Below are 22661 nucleotides of genomic sequence, written 5' to 3'. Positions count from 1 at the left end.
GTAAGGATTCCCTTGTAAAAATGGACCACAATTTATCCATCTACATTTGGACATCTCTACTCTTTGAAAGGCACTCTTAAGAGAATAAACAAAGTCACTAAGAGAAAATATTTGCAAGCCACAGATGTGATAAATAACTTATATCATAAATATGTATTTTTAAACCCTCAAAATTCACTAAGAAAACCACTTTTATAAGGGAAAGGATATGCATAGGTTGTTCAACAAGGAAGATACAGGGATGACAAATAAGCACATGAAAAGATGATCGAAATCATAAATCGTGAGGGAAATTCAATTAAAACCAGTGAGCTAGAACTGCACACCTGGTAGAAGGGTTAAAGTTTACAAAAAAAAAAAAAAAAAAAAAAAAAAGACTAGCCATGGGGAGTCGGCAAGGATGCTGCAGAAAAACCGGAATTCTCATACACTGGGGGTGGGAAGGAATGTCAAATGGTACAACTACCTTGGAAAATCGTTTGTCTGTTTCTTAAAAACATTAAGACCTACCATAAGACCAAGCAATTTCACTTCTAGAAAGTTACCCATGAGAAGTGTTAAAGCATATATCCAAAGATTTATCCAAAATGCTCATTTTTTAAAATGAATCCCTTTATGACTTGAAGGATTGCGAAACAGAGATTTCCTAACCACATCATTTCTCCTGTTTTTCTTAGTTATGAAACTTCCATAAAGAAAAACTTTGCCAAATCAACTACTGGATTATTCCGAACTAAAGTCAGTTAAATGCTGGGTAAGTGCTGATTTGGGCCCCTGATTGAACAATATTCAGGCTAATGGTCACCTGTCCTCCTAAGGGTTGTTTACTATAATCATGACCTCGAAAATTCTTTACCCTGCTATTTTAATATACTGTAGTCATTATTGCTTTTAGTGCTCAAAATTCCATCCTGGGCAAGTAGAAGATCCTTCAAGTTGGATCTTACGTTCTTTTGACAGGACCTTAGCAGTTTCTGGTAATTTCCCTTGCTTTCAGGAATGAAAACATGTCCTGGGCTCTATAGCTTATCTCCTGCATGAATGTCTGGCTTTGCCCAAGACAGTGGCCATTTGCACAAAACGCCTTTTAGTGGAAAACAGCACTTAGGGATTAAAATCTGTGCTGGATTTTGAGTAGCTCAAATTATAAAGTAAGTAAGTTCTTTAAAAAGAGACAAAATAAAATAAAGAGTAAGTCATGAGTTCATTCTGATAATTTTGATTTAAATTATGGATGACAGGATTTTACTTTTTATTTCATAATTTTTTATTTTCTTCCATGTTAGAAAACCTTGGTTCCTACTTCAATTGGCATAATTATTAGCTTTCTCTTCCTGTAACACATATATACATATATACGATAGTTTCAAGTCAGCAATACAATTATTAACATTAACAACAAAAACAAAAGGAAGGTGAAGTTTCCTTATTGGGGTTTTTTGGTCCCTAAAACACATCCCAATAGAAATATACTATCAAGTACTGGGTGTCTGGTTGACTCAGGTTGGTTGAGCGTCCAGCTCTTGATTTTGGCTTAAGTCCTGATCTACAGGTTCATGGGTTCAAGCCCCGCATCAGGCTCCATACTGGCGGTGCAGAGCCTGCTTGGGATTCTCTTTCTCTGTGCCTCCCCACTCTCTCTTTCCCTCTCAGAATAAATAAACTTAAAAAAAAAGAAAAGAAAAGAAATATACTGCCAAGTACCGTGATTTAAAAACACATTCCGATCTCTTCTTTGGAGAGTTATACCACAAAGTTGACATCAGGTTATTTTTCAATTTTTACAGACTGTTTTCTTTTTAACCTTTTTTATTTAATTTTATTTTTCATCATGTACAACATGTACATGGTTCTTTAACCTAGATCATAAAACAGTTACATTAAGAGAAGTATAGCTTTCATCCCTATTCCTACTCCCTATTCCCTTTCTCTCCCTATTTGCTTCCTCTCCCTATAAATTGCCATTTTTTGGTAATTTTTCATGTATGCTTCCCTTCTCTTTTTGAAAATACTAGTAAATGCATCTATCCTTTCTGTTTTCACTCCCTTTCTTATACAGAAGGTCGCCTACCATAAATATTGTTCTGCACCTTGCGTTATTTCAGGATAATAATGTATCCTGGAGACCATTCACTCCATGACTGTGTAAAGAGATCTTCCTTGACCCTTTCCACAGTTGCCAAGTCCTCCATTATGGGGACTGTGGTTGGCAGAATTCTAATAATCTCTCAAGATTCCCACCCCTCCGGCATCAAACACCAATCTAGGTATACAGTGAAGAGAATTTGAAGAAGTCAAGTCCCAATTCAATTAACCCCAAAGTATGTAGATTATCTGCATGAACCCATCCCAGTCAGGTGAAGCCCGTAAAAGCAGAGTTTTCTGTGGCTGGTGGCAAAAGAGGGAGGTCAAAGACATTTGAGGGGGGTGGAGGGGATTCAAGGAATACGCAAGCAGGACTCCTACTGGCCTCCAAGAAGAAAGCAAACTGCTTGGCTATGAACTGCCAATGGAGAGAAAGGTCGGCCTTTAGAAGCTGAGAGAAAGGCCCCGCCAAGAGCCAGCAAGGAAATGGGGACTTCAGACCTACTGCTGCAAGGAAATAAATTCTGCCAACAATTAGTGACCTTGGAAGAGGCCCCCGAGCCTTGGATGTAGACTACGGAAGCAGCTACCACTTCCACTTCAAGCAGACGGTCCCACTACACAGAACCCTGACTCCTGACCCATGGGAACTGTCAGATTAAAATGTGCCGGTTTGGGGTTTTTTTGGTTTTCGGTTTTTTTGGAGTAATTTGTTATGGCAGGGACAGAAAACTAACATGCCCACAGTTCTCTAGCCAGTCTCCTGCTCATGGATATTTACACTGTTTAGTCTTTTTGCCATAACAAACAATGCCTAGTAAATGTGTCATTTCTCCTCTTTGCTAATAAAGGATCTTTGGACCCTCTGTCCTAGAAGTGAGATGGCTGGGCCAAAGGGTGAAATATGTAATTTTTCTAGATATTGTCAAATTCCTCTTCCTAGTAGCTTCCACATTTTACATTCCCACAGGCAATGTAGGAGAGGCCCAGTTTCTCGACAGCCTCATCAATACATTTGCAGACCCTGCTAGTGCACTGTGAAATCCTATCTCTGCTGGTTTCTCTTAGAATGAGGAATAACGATGTGCATTCCTCTTACAACGAGGAAACTTGTGCATATATTGGTAGGTTTAAGGGTCCCTCATTCGTTTCTCCATGAACTGTCTCTTCATAACTCTAATCTCTGCTTCTGCCATATCACTCTACCTGTTGACGAGTTTTGGCTTCTGCACCCCATGTGAGAGGCTTCTCTTAAATATCTAGTGATTCTTTTTTATATACATTTTGTGTATTTATTTTGAGAGACAGAGAGAGAAAGGGTGCGTGTGCAAGCAGGGGAGGGGAAGAGAGAGACAGAGAGGGAGAAACCCAAGCAGGCTTCCCACTGTCTGCACCGAGTCTGATGCAGGGCTCAATCCCACGAACTGTGAGATCATGACCTAAGCTGAAATCAAGAGTTGAACACTTAACCCACTGAGCCACCCATGCGCCCCAAATACCTGCTGATTCTTGATTGTCCATTTATGTTTTTAAATGATGCACTGAAGTGTTGTTGGGAGGTGTATGTGCAGGAGCAGGACTTAACACGGATGGGCTCCATTCCGAGAATGGGGGGAAGGTTTCACTGGATGCAGAAGGGGCCATCCAAACGGCAGCCCCTGTGGGGGCTCTTACTGGGATTTGGCCACCTTCCCAGAGATGAATCTCCAAATTCTGGCCAATAGTGCATAAGCCAGGCTGCCAACAGTCTGCAATCGCAGTAAAATAGGGGGTGGAAGGCCTCACCCTTCCGAGTAATCAGACGTTCATACAATCCTCAGATTTCTCACAAGGCACCTCATCTCCCTCTTACCTATACGTGAAAATACCCAGATTGGCACTATCCAGAATGTATCTCAAGTCTCCTGCTGTGGCAGAAGAGGCAGAGTCTCCTGGACGTTTGGGGGGGGAGGGGGGTGCTGGGAATCCACTCTCCAAGCAGATCCCCCATCATTCCTGTCTTGAGTCTCCCCCGCCCCTCACCACGGCCAAAGGTAGCAGCACCTCTCATTTCCAACCTTTCCAGAGTTCTGACATAGTCATCAGTGTCCTCACGGCTTTTGTCTTGCAGACAAAAAAGGATGTCAGCAATCTCCATTCTGCTAAATTAGCAAGCATCCATCTGTCAGCTTTCCGGCGTCCAAACTACAAAGATGAGGTGACAATGCTCATCGGCTTTAGCCATCTTTCCCTTTGCCCTTATGGTTCTGTGACTTTCTCCTTCCTCCACCTGCAGGAGAGAGCACGTTCCAGCAGAAGACGGCTGCTAACACCTCTCCAATTAGAAATCCTCCATCGGTTCCCTCCTGCCCCTGGCAATGCGGGCAACGAGGTCTCCCGGAACTCTGCTCTGTCTCTCCTACTGTCCTCACGGACCCGTCCGGGTCTCTGCCATCGGCTCTGTGTGCTTCGGCCTGTTCTTTCACACTGCCTTTCAAAGCACGAAAAGCATCCCCAGCAGAGGCCACGCTCTTTCAGCTCCTCTGCCGCACTTGCACAAACTGCCTCTCCACAGAGTTTCCATTACTCGTTTGCTGAGATTCCGTCTGTCCCGTTCGTTCTGCCCCAGTAAGAGCTGCCTGTTCTTGCTCTGTCTCCTCCAAGTACAGCGTCTCTCTCAATGGACTCCGACAGATCTGCTTCCTCGTGACTTCTTCACCTACTCGGCACCTGACCAGGACAGCGCGTGGCCAAGAAGCAGGTGGCGAGAGGGAGCCGCTCTCTTTAGGAGCGAGGAAATGACATCATCGGCCTGCAGCCTCACTGACGGGGGCAGACTGGCCCCCATTCAGTCCTGCTCCAGATCTCCTGGGAACAGGCATGCCCGGCCCCCACAACCACGCACAGAAGGCGTCTGCGTTTTGCACCTGCCGACGCCGAAGCCCCAAGGTCTCCCGTTCACCAAGGTTTAGAGGATACCGAGCCATCTCTGCCACACAGCACGGGAAGAACGGAGCCCGTCCTCACCTCTCCAGCAAAGCCAAGCCTCATCTTCCAGGCTCCTTCTCTACACGCATCCTGCTCACCGTGTTGCTCCAGAGAGAGCAGACACACACAAATCACAGCAATTTTCTGAGAGGACCGAACGGTTCACGCCCTGGCTATGACGGTCAGAATGGTTTAGTCGTTTCCAGTTAAAGAGTTTCTGCAGTTGGGGTTAAGAGTATTTGAGACAGAGAGATCGGAGTCGCTGTCAGAAGAGATTCTTAAAGTGACCAGAAGGCTGAATGATCGGAGGAAGCCAGCCATGAAAACATCTGGGGGAAGAGCATTATGGGCACAAGGAACAGCACCAGGGAAAGGCCCTGCAGTGAGCACAGTAGGCTTACTGTGTTCAAAAAGCAACAAGAAACACCATGTAACTGGAATGGAGTGAGAGCCAAGGAAAGTCAAAGACGACACAGGCTAAGAGGTGGGCAGGGATTAGAGGAAGGAGGGCAGAGGAGGCCATGGTAAAGAGCAGGGCTATCATCTCAGGATGACAGGATATTATCAGAAGAGTCTGAGCAGGGAAGAAACAAAAGCTGATTCACACTGTCTACAAGATTCTCTAGTCACTATATGGAGATCAGACTGTGAATCCGAGAAACGATGTAAGAACATCTGTTGAGAATCTATGTTATCTATCCTGGGGAAGATGATGGCAGACACACAGAGTAGAGGAAGCGAAGCCAGCGGAAAGAAACCCTTACAAATAGACAAGAACAACTACTACCTTCGGCGCTAGTGGACTAAGGATGCATGCTCCCATTTAAAACAACTACAAGGGGCGCCTGGGAGGCTCGGTCGGTTAAGCATCCGACTTCGGCTCAGGTCATGATCTCACAGTCCGTGAGTTCGAGCCCCGGGTCGGGCTCTGTGCTGACAGCTCGGAGCCTGGAGCCTGCTTCAGATTCTGTGTCTCCCTCTCTCTCTCTGCCCCTCCCCTGTTCATGCTCTGTCTCAAAAATAAATAAACGTTAAATAAATAAATAAATAAATAAATAAATAAATAAAACAACTACAAAATAGACACCATACACGGAACATCGGTTTTCAAGACGCTGGACGTGAAACAAAGCTGGACAGTGATCTCTGAGACACAGAAAGAAAGAAGCCTCTGTAGGAGCCTCTATATCCCCTCCACTTAGACCTGATTAACCTGCAACCTAAGGACATACTAAACGGCAAATACCAAGGAAGAATCTTGCCTTCCAAGTGATGGATGCTCAATTAAAATTACATGCTCATAAATTAGCACTGGTATGTGACTACTAGTATCTATCTACAGGAAAAGGAATTTTCAAAGATCAGGTACATAAAATTGCACTAGCAATCAGCACTAACGTACACATTTTGCAATCACCGCTAACGTTGACATTTACAACTGATTTGATGAGGAGGACGCTAACTTTGACCCCTAATTAAGCAAAATGTTATCTATCCCTCAGAAAAAGAATTGTGTTCTTCTCATTTGTAGACCTGTATTACAATAAAAAAAAAAAAAAAAAAAAAAAAAAAAAAAAAAAAAGCTATATTCCTTTGTTAGTATATTCTTTACTATGTCAATTTAAAAATCTGTGGATATTTGTTTTCTCTCATTATAAAAGTACATTCATCAACAAAAAAAATTGTGGAAATTTGTTTTCTCTTCTTACATAAATACAGCTATAATAGCCACAATTTTGGATCTTACCCCATAAATCCTAACATAGTTAATCTCTATAGGAAAAAGTTTTCTAATCTCTAATCTAGATCAATCTCAGCAATGCTAGGGTCTCCTGAGTATTCTACAATAAGGAGAAAGCTAGATCAAGAAACAGACATTCCATATGGTATTCTTCAAAAATCCATGTGTTCAAGGTTCCTCTGAGGTGTAATGGAGCATGAACCAGTCCAGAAGACGTTAATCAGGAAGCATCAGAGCATGAAGGGAATCTCAGGAGCATCAGGACAACTTCTCCTTTTAGAGGAAGGAAGTGGAACCTAGGGAGACTGAGGATCTGCCCAGCAAAGGACCACTCCAGAAATCCTCCTGACTCTGCCTCCTGCCCCACTTCTGTAGACTGTCTGGGCTTCAGTGGCTCATTCCTGAATCTTACAAAAATGAAAAATGACCAAACCACCAGTCAAGAATGCCTCTCAAAGATGCAAACAAGAACCAATTTTAACACCCTGCCTTGGATTATCCTCACATCTAGGAAACTCCAGGTATTTCCCACCAACCAGCTTCAGTTCCACAGGTCTTCTCTGCATCGTTGGTGTTTCCTAGATGATGGTGTTAAGTGAAAAATTAAACCCTTAGAAAAGTCTAGGGGAAAAAAAAATCAATATCAAGTATATAGAGGCCAAGAAATACTACGACTAAAACTAATAAATCCCACCTGATCGTGGTAAATAATTCTTCTAATATATTGTTGGATCTGGTTGGCTAGTATCTTTTTGAGGATTTCTGCATCCCTGTTCATCAGGGAAATTGGTCCCTAGTTCTCCTTTTTAGTGGGGTCTTTGTCTGGTCTTGGAATCAAGGTAATGCTGGCCTCAAAGAATGAGTTTGGAAGTATTCCTTCCATTTCTATTTTTTGGAACAATTCAGAGAATAGGTGTTAACTCTTCTTTAAATGTTTGGTAGAATTCCCCTGGAAAGCCATCTGGCCTTGGACTCTAGCTTTTTGGGAGATTTTTGATTACTAATTCAATTTATTTACTGGTTATGGGTCTGTTCCAATTTTCTATTTCTTCCTGTTTCCGTTTTGGTAGTTTATATGTTTCCAGGAATTTATCTATTTCTTCCAGATTGCCCAATTTATTGGCATATAATCGCTCATAATATTCTCTTACTATTATTTGTATTTCTGCAGTGTTTGTTGTGATTCTCTTCTTTCACTCTTGATTTTACTTATTTGGGTCCTTTCCTTTTTTCTTTTTGATCAAACTGGCTAGGGATTTATCAATTTTGTTAATTCTTTCAAAGAACCAGCTTGTGGTTTCACTGATCTGTTCTACTACTGTTTTTTTATTTCAACAGCATTGATGATTTCTGCTCTAATCTTTATTATTTCCTGTCTTCTGCTGGTTTTGGGTTTTATTTGCTATTATTTTTCCAGCTGTTTAAGGTGTAAGGTTAGGTTGTGTATCTGAGACCTTTCTTCCTTCTTTAGCAAGGCCTGGATTGCTATATACTTCCCTCTTATGACTGCTTATGCTGCATCCCAGAGATTTAGGACTGTCATGTTATCATTTTCATTGGCTTCCATGAACTTTTTATTTCCTCTTTAACTTCATGGTTACCTGTTCATTCTGTAGTAGATGCTCCTTAATCTCCCAGTATTCGTGGTCTTTACAAATTTTTTCTTGTGATTGATTTCGAGTTTCAGAGCATTGTGGTCTAAAAATGTACATGGTATGATCTCGATATTTTTGTACTTGTTGAGGGCTGATTTTGTGGCCCAGTATGTGATCTATTCTGGAGAATATTCCATGTGCACTTGAGAAGAATGTGTATTCCTCTGCTTTAGGATGAAATGTTCTGAATATATCTGTTAAATCCATTCAGTCCAGCGTGTCATTCAAAGCCATTGTGTCCTTGTTGATTTTCTGCTTATATGATCTGTCCATTGCTGTAAGTAGAGTGTTGAAGTCCCCTACTAGTATGGTGTTGTTATCAATGAGGTTTTTTATGTTTGTGATTTATAGATTTATATATTTGAGTGCTTCCACATTGGGGGCATAAATGTACAGAATTGTTAGATCCTCTTGGCGGATATACCCCTTAATTATGATATAATGCCCTTCTTCATCTCTTGCTATAGTCTTTATTTTAAAATTTAGATTGTCTCATATAAGCATGGCTACTCTGGCTTTCTTTGGGCGACGATTAGCATGATAGATGGTTCTCCATCCCCTTACTTTCAATCTGAAGGTGTCTTTAGGTCTAAAATGGGTCTCTTGTAAACAGCATACAGATGGATCTTGTTTTCTTATACATTCTGTTACCCTGTGTCTTTTGACTGAAGCATTTAGTCCGTTGACATTTAGAGTGAGTACTGAAAGAGAGGAATTTATTGCCATTGTATTGCCTGTAGAGTTGGGAGTTTCTGGTGGTGTTCTCTGGTCCTTTCTAGTCTTTGTTGCCCTTGGTCTTTTTTAGTTTGTTTCATCTTTTCTCCCATCAGAGAGGCCCCCTTAAAATTTCTCGCAGGGCTGGTTTAGTGGCCATGAACTCGTTTAGTTTTTGTCTGGGAAACTCTTTATCTCTCCTTTTATTCTGAATGACAGCCTTGCTGGATCAAAAATTCTTGGCTGCATATTTTTCTGAGTCATCACGTTGAATATATCCTTTCTGGCCTGCCAAGTTTCTGTGGATAAGTCTGCTGTGAACCTGATCTGTCTTCCCTTATAGGTTAAGGAATTTTTTTCCCTTGTTGTTTTCATAATTCTTTCCTTCTTTGTGTATTTTGTGAATTTGACTAGGATATGCCTTGTTGGTGGTGGTTTTTTGTTGAATCTAATGGGAATTTTCTGTGCTTCTTGGGTTTTGATGTCTGTGTCTTTCCCCAGGTTAGGAAAGTTTTCTACTACGATTTGTTCACATAAACCTTCTACCCCTTTTTCTCACTCTTCATCTTCTGGGACTCCTATCATTCAGATGTTGTTTCTTTTTAATAAGCCACTGAGTTCTATAATTCTTATATTGTGCTCTCTTGCCTTAGTTTCCCTCTTTTTTTTTTTTCTGCTTCATTATTCTCCATAATTTTGTCTTCAATATCACTGATTCACTTCTCTGCTTCATCCATCCTTGCCACCATGGCATCTAAACAATCCTAAAATTTGTATGGAACCAGAAAAGACCCAAAAGGCCAAAGCAATCCTGAAAAAGAAAACCAAAGCTGGAGGCATCACAATCCCAGACTTCAAGATGTATTACAAAGCTGTAATCAAGACAGCATGGTACTGGCACAGAGACCCACAAACAGATGGCCAACTAATCTTTGACAAAGCAGGAAAGAATATCCAAAGGAAAAAAAATAGTCTCTTCAGCAAATGGTGTCGGGAAAACTGGACAGCGACATGCAGAAGAAAACCTAGACCACATTCTTACACCATACACAAAATAAACTCAAAGTAGATCAAAGACCTAAACATAAGACAGGAAGCCATCAAAATCCTAGAGGAGAAAGCAGGCAACAACCTCTTTGACCTTAGCAACTTCTTACTCAACAGGTCTCCAGAGGCAAGGGAAACAAGCAAAAATGAACTATCAGGACCTCATCAAGATAAAAAGCTTCTTGGGGCGCCTGGGTGGCGCAGTCGGTTAAGCGTCCGACTTCAGCCAGGTCACGATCTCGCGGTCCGTGAGTTCGAGCCCCGCGTCAGGCTCTGGGCTGATGGCTCGGAGCCTGGAGCCTGTTTCCGATTCTGTGTCTCCCTCTCTCTCTGCTCCTCCCCCGTTCATGCTCTGTCTCTCTCTGTCCCAAAAATAAAAGACGTTGAAAAAAAAAATTAAAAAAAAAAAAAAAAAGATAAAAAGCTTCTGGGGCGCCTGGGTGGCTCAGTCGGTTGGGCGACCGACTTCGGCTCAGGTCATGATCTCGCGGTCCGTGGGTTCGAGCCCCGCGTCGGGCTCTGTGCTGACAGCTCAGAGCCTGGAGCCTGTTTCAGATTCTGTGTCTCCCTCTCGCTGACCCTCCCCTGTTCATGCTCTGTCTCTCTCTGTCTCAAAAATAAATAAAACGTTAAAAAAAATTTTTTTTAAAAAAAAGATAAAAAGCTTCTGCACAGCAAAGGAAAAAATCAGCCAAACTAAAAGGCAACCAATGGAATGGGAGAAGATATTTGCAAATGACATATCAGATAAAGGACTAGTATCCAAAATCTATAAAGAACTTATCAAACTCAACACCCAAAAAGATTAATCCAGTGAAGAAATGGGCAGAAGACATGAATAGACACTTCTCCAGAGAAGACATCCAGATGGCTAACAGACACATGAAAATATGCTCAACATCCACTCATCATCAGGGAAATACAAATCAAAACCACAATGAGATACCACCTCACACCAGTCAGAATGGCTGAAATTAGTAACTCAGGCAACAACAGATGTTGGCAAGGATGCGGAGAAAGGGGAACCCTCTTTTACTGCTGGTGGGAATGAAAACTGGTGCAGCCACCCCAGAAAACTGTATGAAGGTTCCTTAAAAAATCAAAAACAGAACTACCCTACGACCCAGCAATTGCACTAGTAGGTATTTAGCCAAAGGATACAGATGTGCTGTTTCAAAGGGGCACATGACCCCAATGTTTATAACAGCACTATTGACAATTGCCAAAGTATATAAAAAGCCTAAATGTCCACCGACAGATGAATGAAGAAGATATATGTATAAATATACACACACATACACACACACACTCATAATGGAGTATTACTTGGCAATCACTATATACACATATACACCACACACACACATGCACACACACACAAAATGGAATATTATTTGGCAACCAAAAGAATGAAGTCTTGCCATTTGCAACAACATGGATGGAACTAGAGTGTATTCTGCTAAGCGAAATTAGAGAAAGACAAATACCATATGACTTCACTCATATGTGGAATTTAAGAGACAAAACAGATGAACAGAAGGGAAGGGGAGCAAAAATAATATAAAAACAGGGAGGGGGACAAAACACAAGAGACTCCTGAATATAGAGAACATACTGAGGGTTGCTGGAGGGGTCATGGGTGCGAGGATGGGCTAAATGGGTAAGCGGCATTAAGGAAGACACTCACTGGGATGAGCACTGGGAATTATGTGTAGAGGATGAATCAATGGATTCTATTCCTGAAATTATTGCACTACGTGCTACCTTGGATATAAATAAAAAGTAAATAAAAATAAATAAATAAAACAAGTTCCAAATTGAAACCATCAGAGAAAATCATACCTCGCTTGGCAGCCGAGCAGCAGCATCTCATGGTTATGAATCAAAATATATAAAAGAACGAGGAAGGCTTTTGCTCTAATCGAAGTTGATGGGCTGTCAAGTAAACGGATAATTGTAGAAACAAAATCCTGTGGAAGATATTAAAATATTTTGTGAGAAAACATGAAATAAATAGAGCAGTCAACTATCAGGGTCAAGAGTTTACAATAAATAAACAGATGGCAGAAAATAAAATAATTTCAATTATTGTTATTGCATTCTTAATTTGTGCGGGAGTCTAACCAAAATTTTAATATGTATTATCTCATTTAAACCTGGAAAGTAGCCATAACAAGGTGACAGTATTATTCTTAAAGAGAAAAATGAACCTTGAAAAGGTAACCAATTCACAAAGTTGGATTGAAATCAAGGCCAATAGGACAACAAAGCCCATCCATCTCTTTATCAATCAACCGCCCAACAGTAAGGGTGGCAATAAGTAATGAGAACAACTGGAAGTCACAACTGCATGTACCCATGAACCTCTGCACAGACCTGCATGTACAGAAAGCACATCTCTAGTCTACGCATCTAGTCTACACACCTGAAGTCCTACAGACATAAAATACTCAATACAGGACACAGAAGAAAAACCTGTATTCCTATAACATTCTTTAACAAAAGGCAGAATACAACACAGAGGAATAAATACTAACATTAGCATTATTTTCACTTTGTTTCAGGTGCCTAATGACAGGCAAAAAGGAAATGCAGGCACACACACAGAGTTAATGAATACAAGCAGGCAGGAATACAGAATTATTAGCGAGATGGCCACACAGAGCAAGAGTGAAAGTTCCCCACAGTCCTTAAGAGAAGTAAGCACCTAGCAGTAACACCATTATGTCCAAGGTAAATGTAAGCAGCTCTTTTGCTATGCCACTGTCCTTTTACATTGGGTGCTACACTGCCAAACAAGAAGAATTTACAGCCAGGCATATGCTTTTATTTAAGGATGGAGATATACCTACGTATCTGTATCCATGCATGAATCTCACCTAATTCCTGAACCAAATAATCAAGCTAAGTCATCACCTGGGTAAAATAAAACCATAAACACCAAGGAACCTTTGAGTCATCTGTTTCCACCCCCCAAACACAAACACATAATTCCAAAACCACTCAAAGATCCACTAGTCTTAGACTGAAAAACTGTTCCAATTACAGAAGACTTCAAAGACATGATAACTGACTGCAATTCAAGATCTGGCAATTTTGTTTCACATCAAAGAACACAACTGGGATGATCATGACATCTGAAAAAGTCATGTAGATGAGTTAATGTTAAATAAATGTTAACTTCTTTTTAAATTCATTGCCTGATTTTAGGGAATATTCAGTAAACTGATTAGAAGTAAAGGAGCATCAGGTCTGCAACCTCTTCTCAAACTGGTCACACATGTACTTGCACGCACAAGGTAAAAGACAAAAAGAGGAACTATAAAGCAAACATGGTAAAATGCTAACATTTTCTGAATGTGGATGAAGGGTATATTGCAATCCTTTGAACTCCACATCCAAAACTAAGCTCAGAACCTATCCTAAACATGTTTCTCCCCCTCTGAGGATCATCAGCTCAAGACCATGCTTGAAAAACCTGACCATCTTCCTTGACTCCTCATTCCTCCCATGTACAATTGATCCCGTTACTATGAGAATGATACCCCCACTGATGTTGCCTTATATTGCAATACACCATATTTTTCGATTACTAAAACATGTTTTATCTCACTTTGCTTTCTTCCATCTATCCTACAAATCTTAGCCACAGTGATCTTCTCCCACAGCAAATATGAGTACATTATTCACCTATAAAATATTCTCCATAGTTCCTGCAACTCCTAAGATGAAGCCAAAATCCCTTATCATGGCATACAAGGCTCTTCATGATCTGGTTTTTTATTACCTTCCCCAAATCACTTAATATACCACCATTCCTCTATATAACCCCCAACACTCACCCTAGGGAAATAAACCAAGAAAAGAGCATATTGAACACAGGAAAGAGGCAAAGGGAATCCCCAGATGATTTCCAGGGTGATAGCTATAAATGGGCACAGAGAGCAGCCTACCCATATTGGAGTTGGTCAGAAGACTCCAGGAGAGATCTCCTTAAGGAGAAAAAAATGGACAGAATACCCAATGTATGGGAATGCAATCTGAAATTTAAAAGTGATGTAATAACATTCTGCTGAATGTTGAGCTAACCAAAATTAACAGAATGAGTGCATGTATGTGGTAGGCAGGGCCGAATGTCAGACTTGAAAACAAACTCCAAATGAATATAATATTTAAAAAATAACAAAAAAGGATGAAAAGATCTAGAAGAGGCTACAGGAGATAAACACATTAGATGTGTGTATCTAACTACTTTACACACACACACTTACATACTTATACAAGCATTTATAGACATGAAAAAGGTCCAAACAGCTAATTATACAAGAAAACAAGTACAGACAATATACCTCAGGAACACAGAGGCAAAAATCCTCTACAAACATCAACAAGTTGAGTCCAACAATACATCAAAAGTATAAATTAAAAAATCACAAACATGTCGAGGTTATCTCAGAAATGCAAGACTGGTTCAATATTTGAAAATCAATCAGTGTAATTCATCAGACGAAATAAGAAAAACCACATGATCTTATCAGTAGATGATGAAAAAGCATTTGACAAAATTCAACATGCATTCATGATAAAAACTCACCCAACTAGAACAGAAGGGAACTTCCTCAATCTGTAAAAGGGAATCTAGAGAAAAATTATAACTAACATCAAAATTAAAGGGGAAACACTTGATGCTTCCCCACCAAGACTGGGAATTAAACAACCATGTGCATTCCCATCACTCAGTGTTTTACTGAAAGTCACTGCCAGTGTGATAAGGAAAGAAAAATAAATGTCATTCACACTGGAATCAAAGAAATATTCTCAGAGGTTGTGATTAGCTATGTAGAAAATCCCAAAGAATCTATAAAAAGGCTTCTACAACTAATAAATTTAGCAAGATCTGGTGTATTTCTATACACCAATGATGAACAATTAAACAGCAAATTTTTAAAGTATCATTTTTCAATAACTCTAACAATAACAACAAAAAGAAATACAGGTATAAAACTAACAAGAAAGGTAGAGAATTGTTAAACTGCTAACTCTAAAAAATTAAGAAAAAATGTTAAAGACATAAATAAGAGACATTCCATGTTCATCTATTCAAAAAAAAAAAAAAAAAAACTCCAAGTTAATATGCCGATTTTCCCCCAAAGGGACCCATAGATTTATTGCAATTCTAATCAAAATAATCCCAACAGGATTTTCTGTAGATATAGACAAGCTAATTGTAAAATTTATATGGAAAGGCAAAGGAACTCACAAGCAGAACAATTTGGGGAAAAAAATACATAATCACACAATGATTTTAAGACATTAAAAAAAAAAAACCCTACAGTAATCAAAACAATGTGGTATTGACAAAAATGACAGGTTACACAGACCAAAGAAACAGAAATAAAGTCAATGATCTTAAGACAAAAGTACAATTATTTCGTTTAATTCCCACAATTCCCTAAGGTAAATTATTACCTTTTATCAGGCGAGAAAATGGTTAGAGGTGAAGAACAATGCACAAGGACTAGTTGTCGGACACTCACAATACTGCCATTCTTTCTCCAAATATTTTCTCAATTGCTAACAAGTAGGAAATCTAATTAACCTGAGTTTCACTGAATTTCATGTTTACTTCCCTCCTGTCCAGGGCTTGTTGGGGAAATGTTAACACGCAACAAGAACAAGAGTAGATAATTAATAATCTAAGATAACTAAGCCATAGCAATACTATTATAATTATACTGAAGCTTATTTACATATCCTTTGTTTTACATCAAGGTTGAGGTCTTCTGGAGGAAAAACGTGGTTTTAATTAAATGTAAAATGGGTAGTTAAACCTCTAGATTATATTTAACTGACTGTTTTCTAACCTTAAAGCATTGATTTCTTGAACCTAGAAAAGGAAACTTTCTAAGTAATTGCGTTAGAAACTTCTATAATTAATGTAATCAATCATAACCAAAGAATGTCATAATGTTTTAAAAATTAGAAGCCTTTACCATTGAAAATATTTGTTATTACAGTTTTACACTCTATGGGGTGCCTGGGTGGCTCAGTCAGTTGGGCATCCGACTTCAGCTCAGGTCATGATCTCATGGTCCGTGAATGTGAGCCCCACATCAGACTCTGTGCTGACAGCTTGGAGCCTGGAGCCTGCTTCGGATTCTGGGTCTCCCTCTCTCTCTGTCCCTCCCCTGCTCAAGCTCTGTCTCTCTCAAATATAAACATTAATAAGTTTTGTTTTTTTTTTTTAATAAGTAAGGCACTTCATATTGGCTTCTGAATTTGCTGTGTCTTGCTTACAACAAAATGAATTACTCTGAGTTTATCCTGGATGAGTCTCAAAGCAAGACATTGGACTTTATTATTGGTTTCAGTCCTAATTTTAGAGATCTGGAGATAGAAAAGTTCTTAATCTAGAGACATTTAAAATGACTTTGTGGTTTTCTTCAGAAAGGAAATAGGCTGGCCAACTGTAGGACTATCACAGCACCCTTTAAAAATATCCTATTTTGTACAAAATGTTTACATTCCGTATCTTATCATGTACAAAATAACAGTGCCACTGACATCGATGGAACTTCAATGGAATGAATTACTAAGCCTTGTCAAAATAGGCATTTTCCATCTCCTTTAAAATGTTGCAAATTGTCCAACTGTAACTAAAAGAATGCAGTTTTTTGCCTTGTGTTACTTTCAGACTCACTACTGTCTAATAAAGCACAAATTTCATGGACCAAAAAAAAAAAACAAAGGTGAAAAGGGAATTTTGGATAAAGGACAGTCTTTTCAGGGGCACCTGGGTGACTCAGCTGGTTAAGCCTCTGACTTCAGCTCAGGTCATGATCTCAGTTCGTGCGTTCAAGCCCCGCGTTGGGCTCTGAGCTGACAGCTCAGAGCCTGGAGCCTGCTTCGGATTCTTTGTCTCCCTCTCTCTCTGCCCCTCCCCCTCACCCCCCCTCCCCCCGTCTCAAAAATAAATATGCATTTTTAAAAATATATTTTTTTCAAAGGACAGTTTTTTCAATATATAGTACTGGAACAACTGGATAGCTACATGCAAAAAAAAAAAAAAATTACTTCAATCCATTCCATGCACCATATACAAAAATGACGATCATACAAAATAAGTCATACGCTGCATAAAAAGTGTAAAACTATAAAATTCTTAAAAGAAAACAAACCAGAAAATCTCCATGACCTTAGGCTAGGAAGAGTTTTCAGATATGACACCAAAAGCACAAACCATAAAAGAACTAACTGATAAACTGAATTTCATGAATATTAAAACCTCTCCTCTGTGGAAGACCCTGTAAGAAAAGACAAGCCAGATACTGGCATAAAATATTTGTAACCAGAATATACGAAGAACTCTCAAAACTCAATATTAAGCAAAAACATTTTTAATAGGCAAAATATTTAAACAGACATTTCACCAAAGAACCTGTGCAGATATTCAAATAAATACAAGAGGATGCTTAATGTCCGTTACAATAATGCAAATTAAGATCACAATGAGACACTCGGCAATTATTAGAATGACCAAATGAAAAATTACTAGGTTGTTGAGCAACTAGAATTCTATATACATTGCTGATAGGCCTGCAAAATGGTACGGTCACCCTAGAAAATAGCTTGGCACTCGGGGCGCCTGGGTGGCTCAGTCGGTTGAGCGTCCGACTTTGGCTCAGGTCATGATCTCACAGCTCGTGAATTCGAGCCCCGCGTCGTGCTCTGTGCTGACAGCTCAGAGCCTGGAGCCTGCTTCAGATTCTGTGTCTCCCTGTCTCTGCCCCTAACCCACTCGCATTCTGTCTCTGTCTCTCTCAAAAATAAATAAACATTTAAAAAAAAATTTTTTTTAAACAAAAAAGAAAATAGCTTGGCACTTTGATAAAAAATTGTTAAACGCCCACCTACCATATATAATACAGCATTCCACTTCTAAGTATTACTCTAGTTGAATAAAACTATATGTTCACAGAAAAACCTGCACACAAAGTTGACAACAAGAGTTTTCTTAATAGTCAAAAAATGGAAACAAGCCATCTGTCCTTGAATGGGTATGTGGATAAAGTGTGGTATATCTAGATAATGGAATATTACACAGCAATAAAAAAAACAAACTATTGGGGCGCCTGGGTGGCGCAGTCGGTTAAGCGTCCGACTTCAGCCAGGTCACGATCTCGCGGTCCGTGAGTTCGAGCCCCGCGTCAGGCTCTGGGCTGATGGCTCGGAGCCTGGAGCCTGTTTCCGATTCTGTGTCTCCCTCTCTCTCTGCCCCTCCCCCGTTCATGCTCTGTCTCTCTCTGTCCCAAAAATAAAAAAAAAAAAAAAAAAAAAAAAAAAAAACGTTGAAAAAAAAAGAAAAAAAAAACAAAAAACAAAAAAAACAAACTATTGATATGCACAACATGGATGAATCTCAACTACATTTAAAAAAACAAGTCTCAAAGATTACATACAGTATAGTTCCATTTACATAACATTTTAGAACAAGTAAACCTCTGGAGCAGAGAAGACATCAGTAATTACCAGGGATTGGGATGGGAAGTGGTCTTCCTAAAAAGGGAGGAGCAAAGTGTCATCCTTTGGGATGCCGTAATCATCCTGTGTCCTTCTTGTGGTAGTAAACGACAGGGTCTAAGCATATGTTAATTCTCACAGAATTGTATTCCAAAAGGTGATTGACACTGTACATAAATGTTAGAAGTGATAAAAGTGATAAATATAACACAGAGAGAATATAATACAGATGTAGATACCTCTTGATATATATATATATATATATATATATATATATATATATATACATACACATACATACATACACTAGGCAAACTCAACAAGAATACAAAGCAGGAATTGTATTTGTGTACCTAATATACAAAGAGTTACATAATGATTCTTCCTCCTATACAAGGCAGAATTGAGGCCAAAAAGAAGTAAACAAGACAAGGAACATCTTTAATGCTAAAGGCCACCATTCAAAACAAACACTTAACAGTAATGAATACAGCAATGAATGCTATGCCTTAAATAAATAGCACTGGGGCACCTGGCTGGCTCAGTCACTTAAGCGTCCAACTTCGGCTCAGGTCATGGTCTCAAGGTTGGCGGGATCTAGCCCTGTGTCGGGCTCTGTGTTGACAGCTTGGAGCCTGGAGCCTTTTTTTGGATTCTCTCTCTCTCTCTGCCCTTGCCCTGTTCACACTCTCAAAAAAATAAAGAGAAAAAAAAATAGCACAGCAACCACTTCTATACAGTGGAAACTATAGAAGACGTAAGGAGCAATAGACTATCACACCACTCTCAGTCCAAGACTGTCAAGAGAACAAAAATAAGTAAGGATATAAAAGACTAAATAACATAAACAACAAATTAGATGTTATGGGCATATATCAAACTTTATACTTAGATAGCAGAAAATGTACCTTTTCTTAAACACACACAAAAAGTTCCTTTAAAATGACCATATAGGGGCGCCTGGGTGGCGCAGTCGGTTAAGCGTCCGACTTCAGCCAGGTCACGATCTCGCGGTCCATGAGTTCGAGCCCCGCGTCGGGCTCTGGGCTGACGGCTCGGAGCCTGGAGCCTGTTTCCGATTCTGTGTCTCCCTCTCTCTCTGCCCCTCCCCCGTTCATGCTCTGTCTCTCTCTGTCCCAAAAATAAATAAAAAACGTTGAAAAAAAATTTTTTTTAAATGACCATATAAAAGGTCACAAAGAAAACCTTAATATAACCCATAAAATTAAAAATATTTTTTTTAGATTTCACCCATCCCCCCACTCACCTCCTCTCGGGCAAACACCAATTTGTTCTCTGCATTTAAAACTATCTTTTGTTTCAGGGCGCCTGGGTGGCTCAATCGGTTAAGTATTCAACTCTTCGTTTTGGCTCAGGTCATGATCTCCGTTCGTGAGTTCAAGCTCCACATCAGGCTCCGGTCTAACAGTGTGCAGCCTACTTAGGATTCTCTCTCCCCTTCTCTCTCTCTGCCCCTCCCCCACTCACTCTCTCTTAAAATGAATAAACTTTTAAAAAGTATCTTTTGTCTCTTGTTTCACTTGTTTTCTTAAATTCCACGAGTGGAATCATATGGTATTTGTCTTTCTCTGACTTATTTCACTTAGCATTATACCTGCTACAGCTCATCCACGTTGCTGCAAATGGCAAGATCTCATTCCTTTTAATGGCTAAGCAATCCGTGTGTGTGTGTGTGTGTGTGTGTGTGTGTGTGTGTGTGTGTGTGTGTGTGTGAGAGAGAGAGAGAGAGAGAGAGAGAGAGAGAGACAGACACATCTTTATCCATTCATCTATCAATGGATGTTTGAGTTGTTTCCGTATCTCGACTATAGTAAATAATGTTGCAATAAACAAAGATGCATTATCCTTTTGAATTATTCATATTCTTTGGGTAAATACCCAATTTTGAAATTGCTAAATCATATGGTCGTTCTATTTTTCAATTTTTTTGAGGAACCTCTAAAATGGTTTCCACAGTGGCTGCTCCAATTTTCATTCCCACCAAAGTGCACGAGGATTCCTTTCGTTGTTTGTTTTTCACATCCCCACCTCTTGTCTTTTTTATTCTAGTCATTGTGACAGGTGTGAGATATTTCACTGTGGTTTTCACTTCCATTTCCCTGATGTTGAGTGATGCTGCGCCATCGTATCATGGGTCAGTTAGCCATCTGTAGGTCTTCTCTGGAAAAGTGTCTTCTTAGGTCCTCTGTCCATTTTTTCATTTGGGTTATTTGGGGGTTTTCTGGTGTTGAGTTGTAGAAATTCTTTATATATTTTAGCTTTTAAGCCCTTATTGAATAGGCCATTTGCAAATATCTTCTCTCATTCAGTAGGCTGCCTTTTTGTTTTGTTGATGGTGTGCTTTGCTGTGCAAAAGCTTTTTATTTTGGTGTAGTCCCAATAATTTATTTTGATTTTGTTTCCCTTGCCTGAGGAGACATATAAAAAACAATGTTTCTAGGGCCAACATCATAGAAATTACTGTCTATGTTTCCTTCTCGGAATTTTATGGTTTCAGGTCTCCCAGTTAGGTCCTTAATCCATTTTGAGTTTATTTTCATGCATGGTGTAAGGAAGTGGTCCAGATTAAACTTTTAAAATGGGGGTGGGGGGGGGTGGGGGGTGTGCCTGGGTGGCTCAGTCAGTTAAGCATTCAACTCTTCTGATTTCAGCTCAGGTCATGATCTATGGCTCACAGGTTTGAGCCCTGCATCAGGCTCTGCACCGACAGCATGGAGGCTGGTTGGGATTCTCTTTCTGCCCTTCCCCTACTCTCTTTCAAAAAACAATAAATAAATAAATAAATAAATAAATAAATAAATAAATAAATAAATAATAAAAAGTGATCCAGTTTCCCAGCACTATTTGTTGAAGAGACTGTCTTTTCCCCATTGTATATTTTTTGCATCCTTTGTGGTAAATTAATTGACCATAAAAGCACAAGTTTATTTCTGGACTCTTCATTCTGTTCCATTGATCTGTGTGTCTATTTTCATGCCAGTACCATACTGTTTTGATTACTACAGCTCTATAGTATATTTTGAAGTCTGGGATTGTGATACCTCCAGCTTTGTTCTTCTTTGTCAAGATTGCTTTAGGCTTTTGGGGTCTTCTATGGTTCTATATGAATTTTAGGATTGTTTGTTCTAGTTCTGTGAAAAATGTTGGTATTTTGATACATATTACATTAAATCTGTAGATTGCTTTGGGTAGCATGGACATTTTAACAATATTAATTCTTCTAATTCATGAGCATGAAATGTCTTTCCATTTCTTTGTGTTTTATAGTTTAGAGTATAAGTCCTTAGTTTATTCCTAGGTATTTTAATTTTGGTGCACCTGAAAATGGAATTTTCTTAATTTCTCTTTCTGGACTATGGACTATGTATTGAGTTTGTATCCAATGACCTTTCTGAATTAATTTATCAGTTCCAGTAGTTTTTTAGTGGAGTCTTTAGGGTTTTCTACATATAGTATCATGTCACTGCAAATAGTGAAAGTTTTATTTCTTCCTTACTAATTTGGATGTCTTTTCTTTTATCTGATTGCTGCGGCTAGGATTTCCAATTCTATGTTAAATAAAAGTAGAGAAAGGAACGGCCTCTTGTTCTTAATGTTAGCAGAAAAGCTCTCACCTTTTCACCATGGAGTATGATGCTAGAAATGGGTTTTTTATATATGGCCTTTATTATGTTGAGCTATGTTCCCTCTAAACCTACTTTGTTGAGGATTTTTAATCATGAATGAATATTGTACTTTGCCTAATGTTTTTTCTGCATCTATTGAGATGATCGTATGGTTTTATCCTTTCTCTTGCTGATGTGATGTATCATGTTGATTGATTTGTGAATAATAAACCACCCTTGCGTCCCTGGAGTAAATCCCACTTGGTCGTGGTGAATAATTTTTTTTAGTGTATTGTTGGATTCAGT

General features: G+C 39.4%; 1 protein-coding gene across 12 annotated transcripts in view; it reads right to left on the bottom strand.

Moving 5' to 3' along the window:
- ULK4 (unc-51 like kinase 4) overlaps positions 1-22661 on the bottom strand; it is a 567621-nt gene that overhangs the window by 403967 nt on the left and 140993 nt on the right. For all 12 annotated transcript variants that reach the window (XR_007457564.1, XR_007457565.1, XM_049629926.1 and 9 more), the window contains one exon: positions 12052-12179. Coding sequence is in view for 10 of the 12 variants with exons in the window: in XM_049629926.1 (XP_049485883.1) it covers positions 12052-12179 (128 nt within the window). In the remaining 2 variants the exon portion in view is untranslated. The remainder of the gene's footprint in view (positions 1-12051; positions 12180-22661) is intronic.

Source organism: Panthera uncia, chromosome C2 (genome assembly GCF_023721935.1).
Source record: "Panthera uncia isolate 11264 chromosome C2, Puncia_PCG_1.0, whole genome shotgun sequence".
NCBI lineage: Eukaryota > Metazoa > Chordata > Mammalia > Carnivora > Felidae > Panthera > Panthera uncia.
The sequence above is the reverse complement of the archived record's forward strand: the minus strand, read 5'-3'. Positions and strand labels throughout refer to the sequence as shown.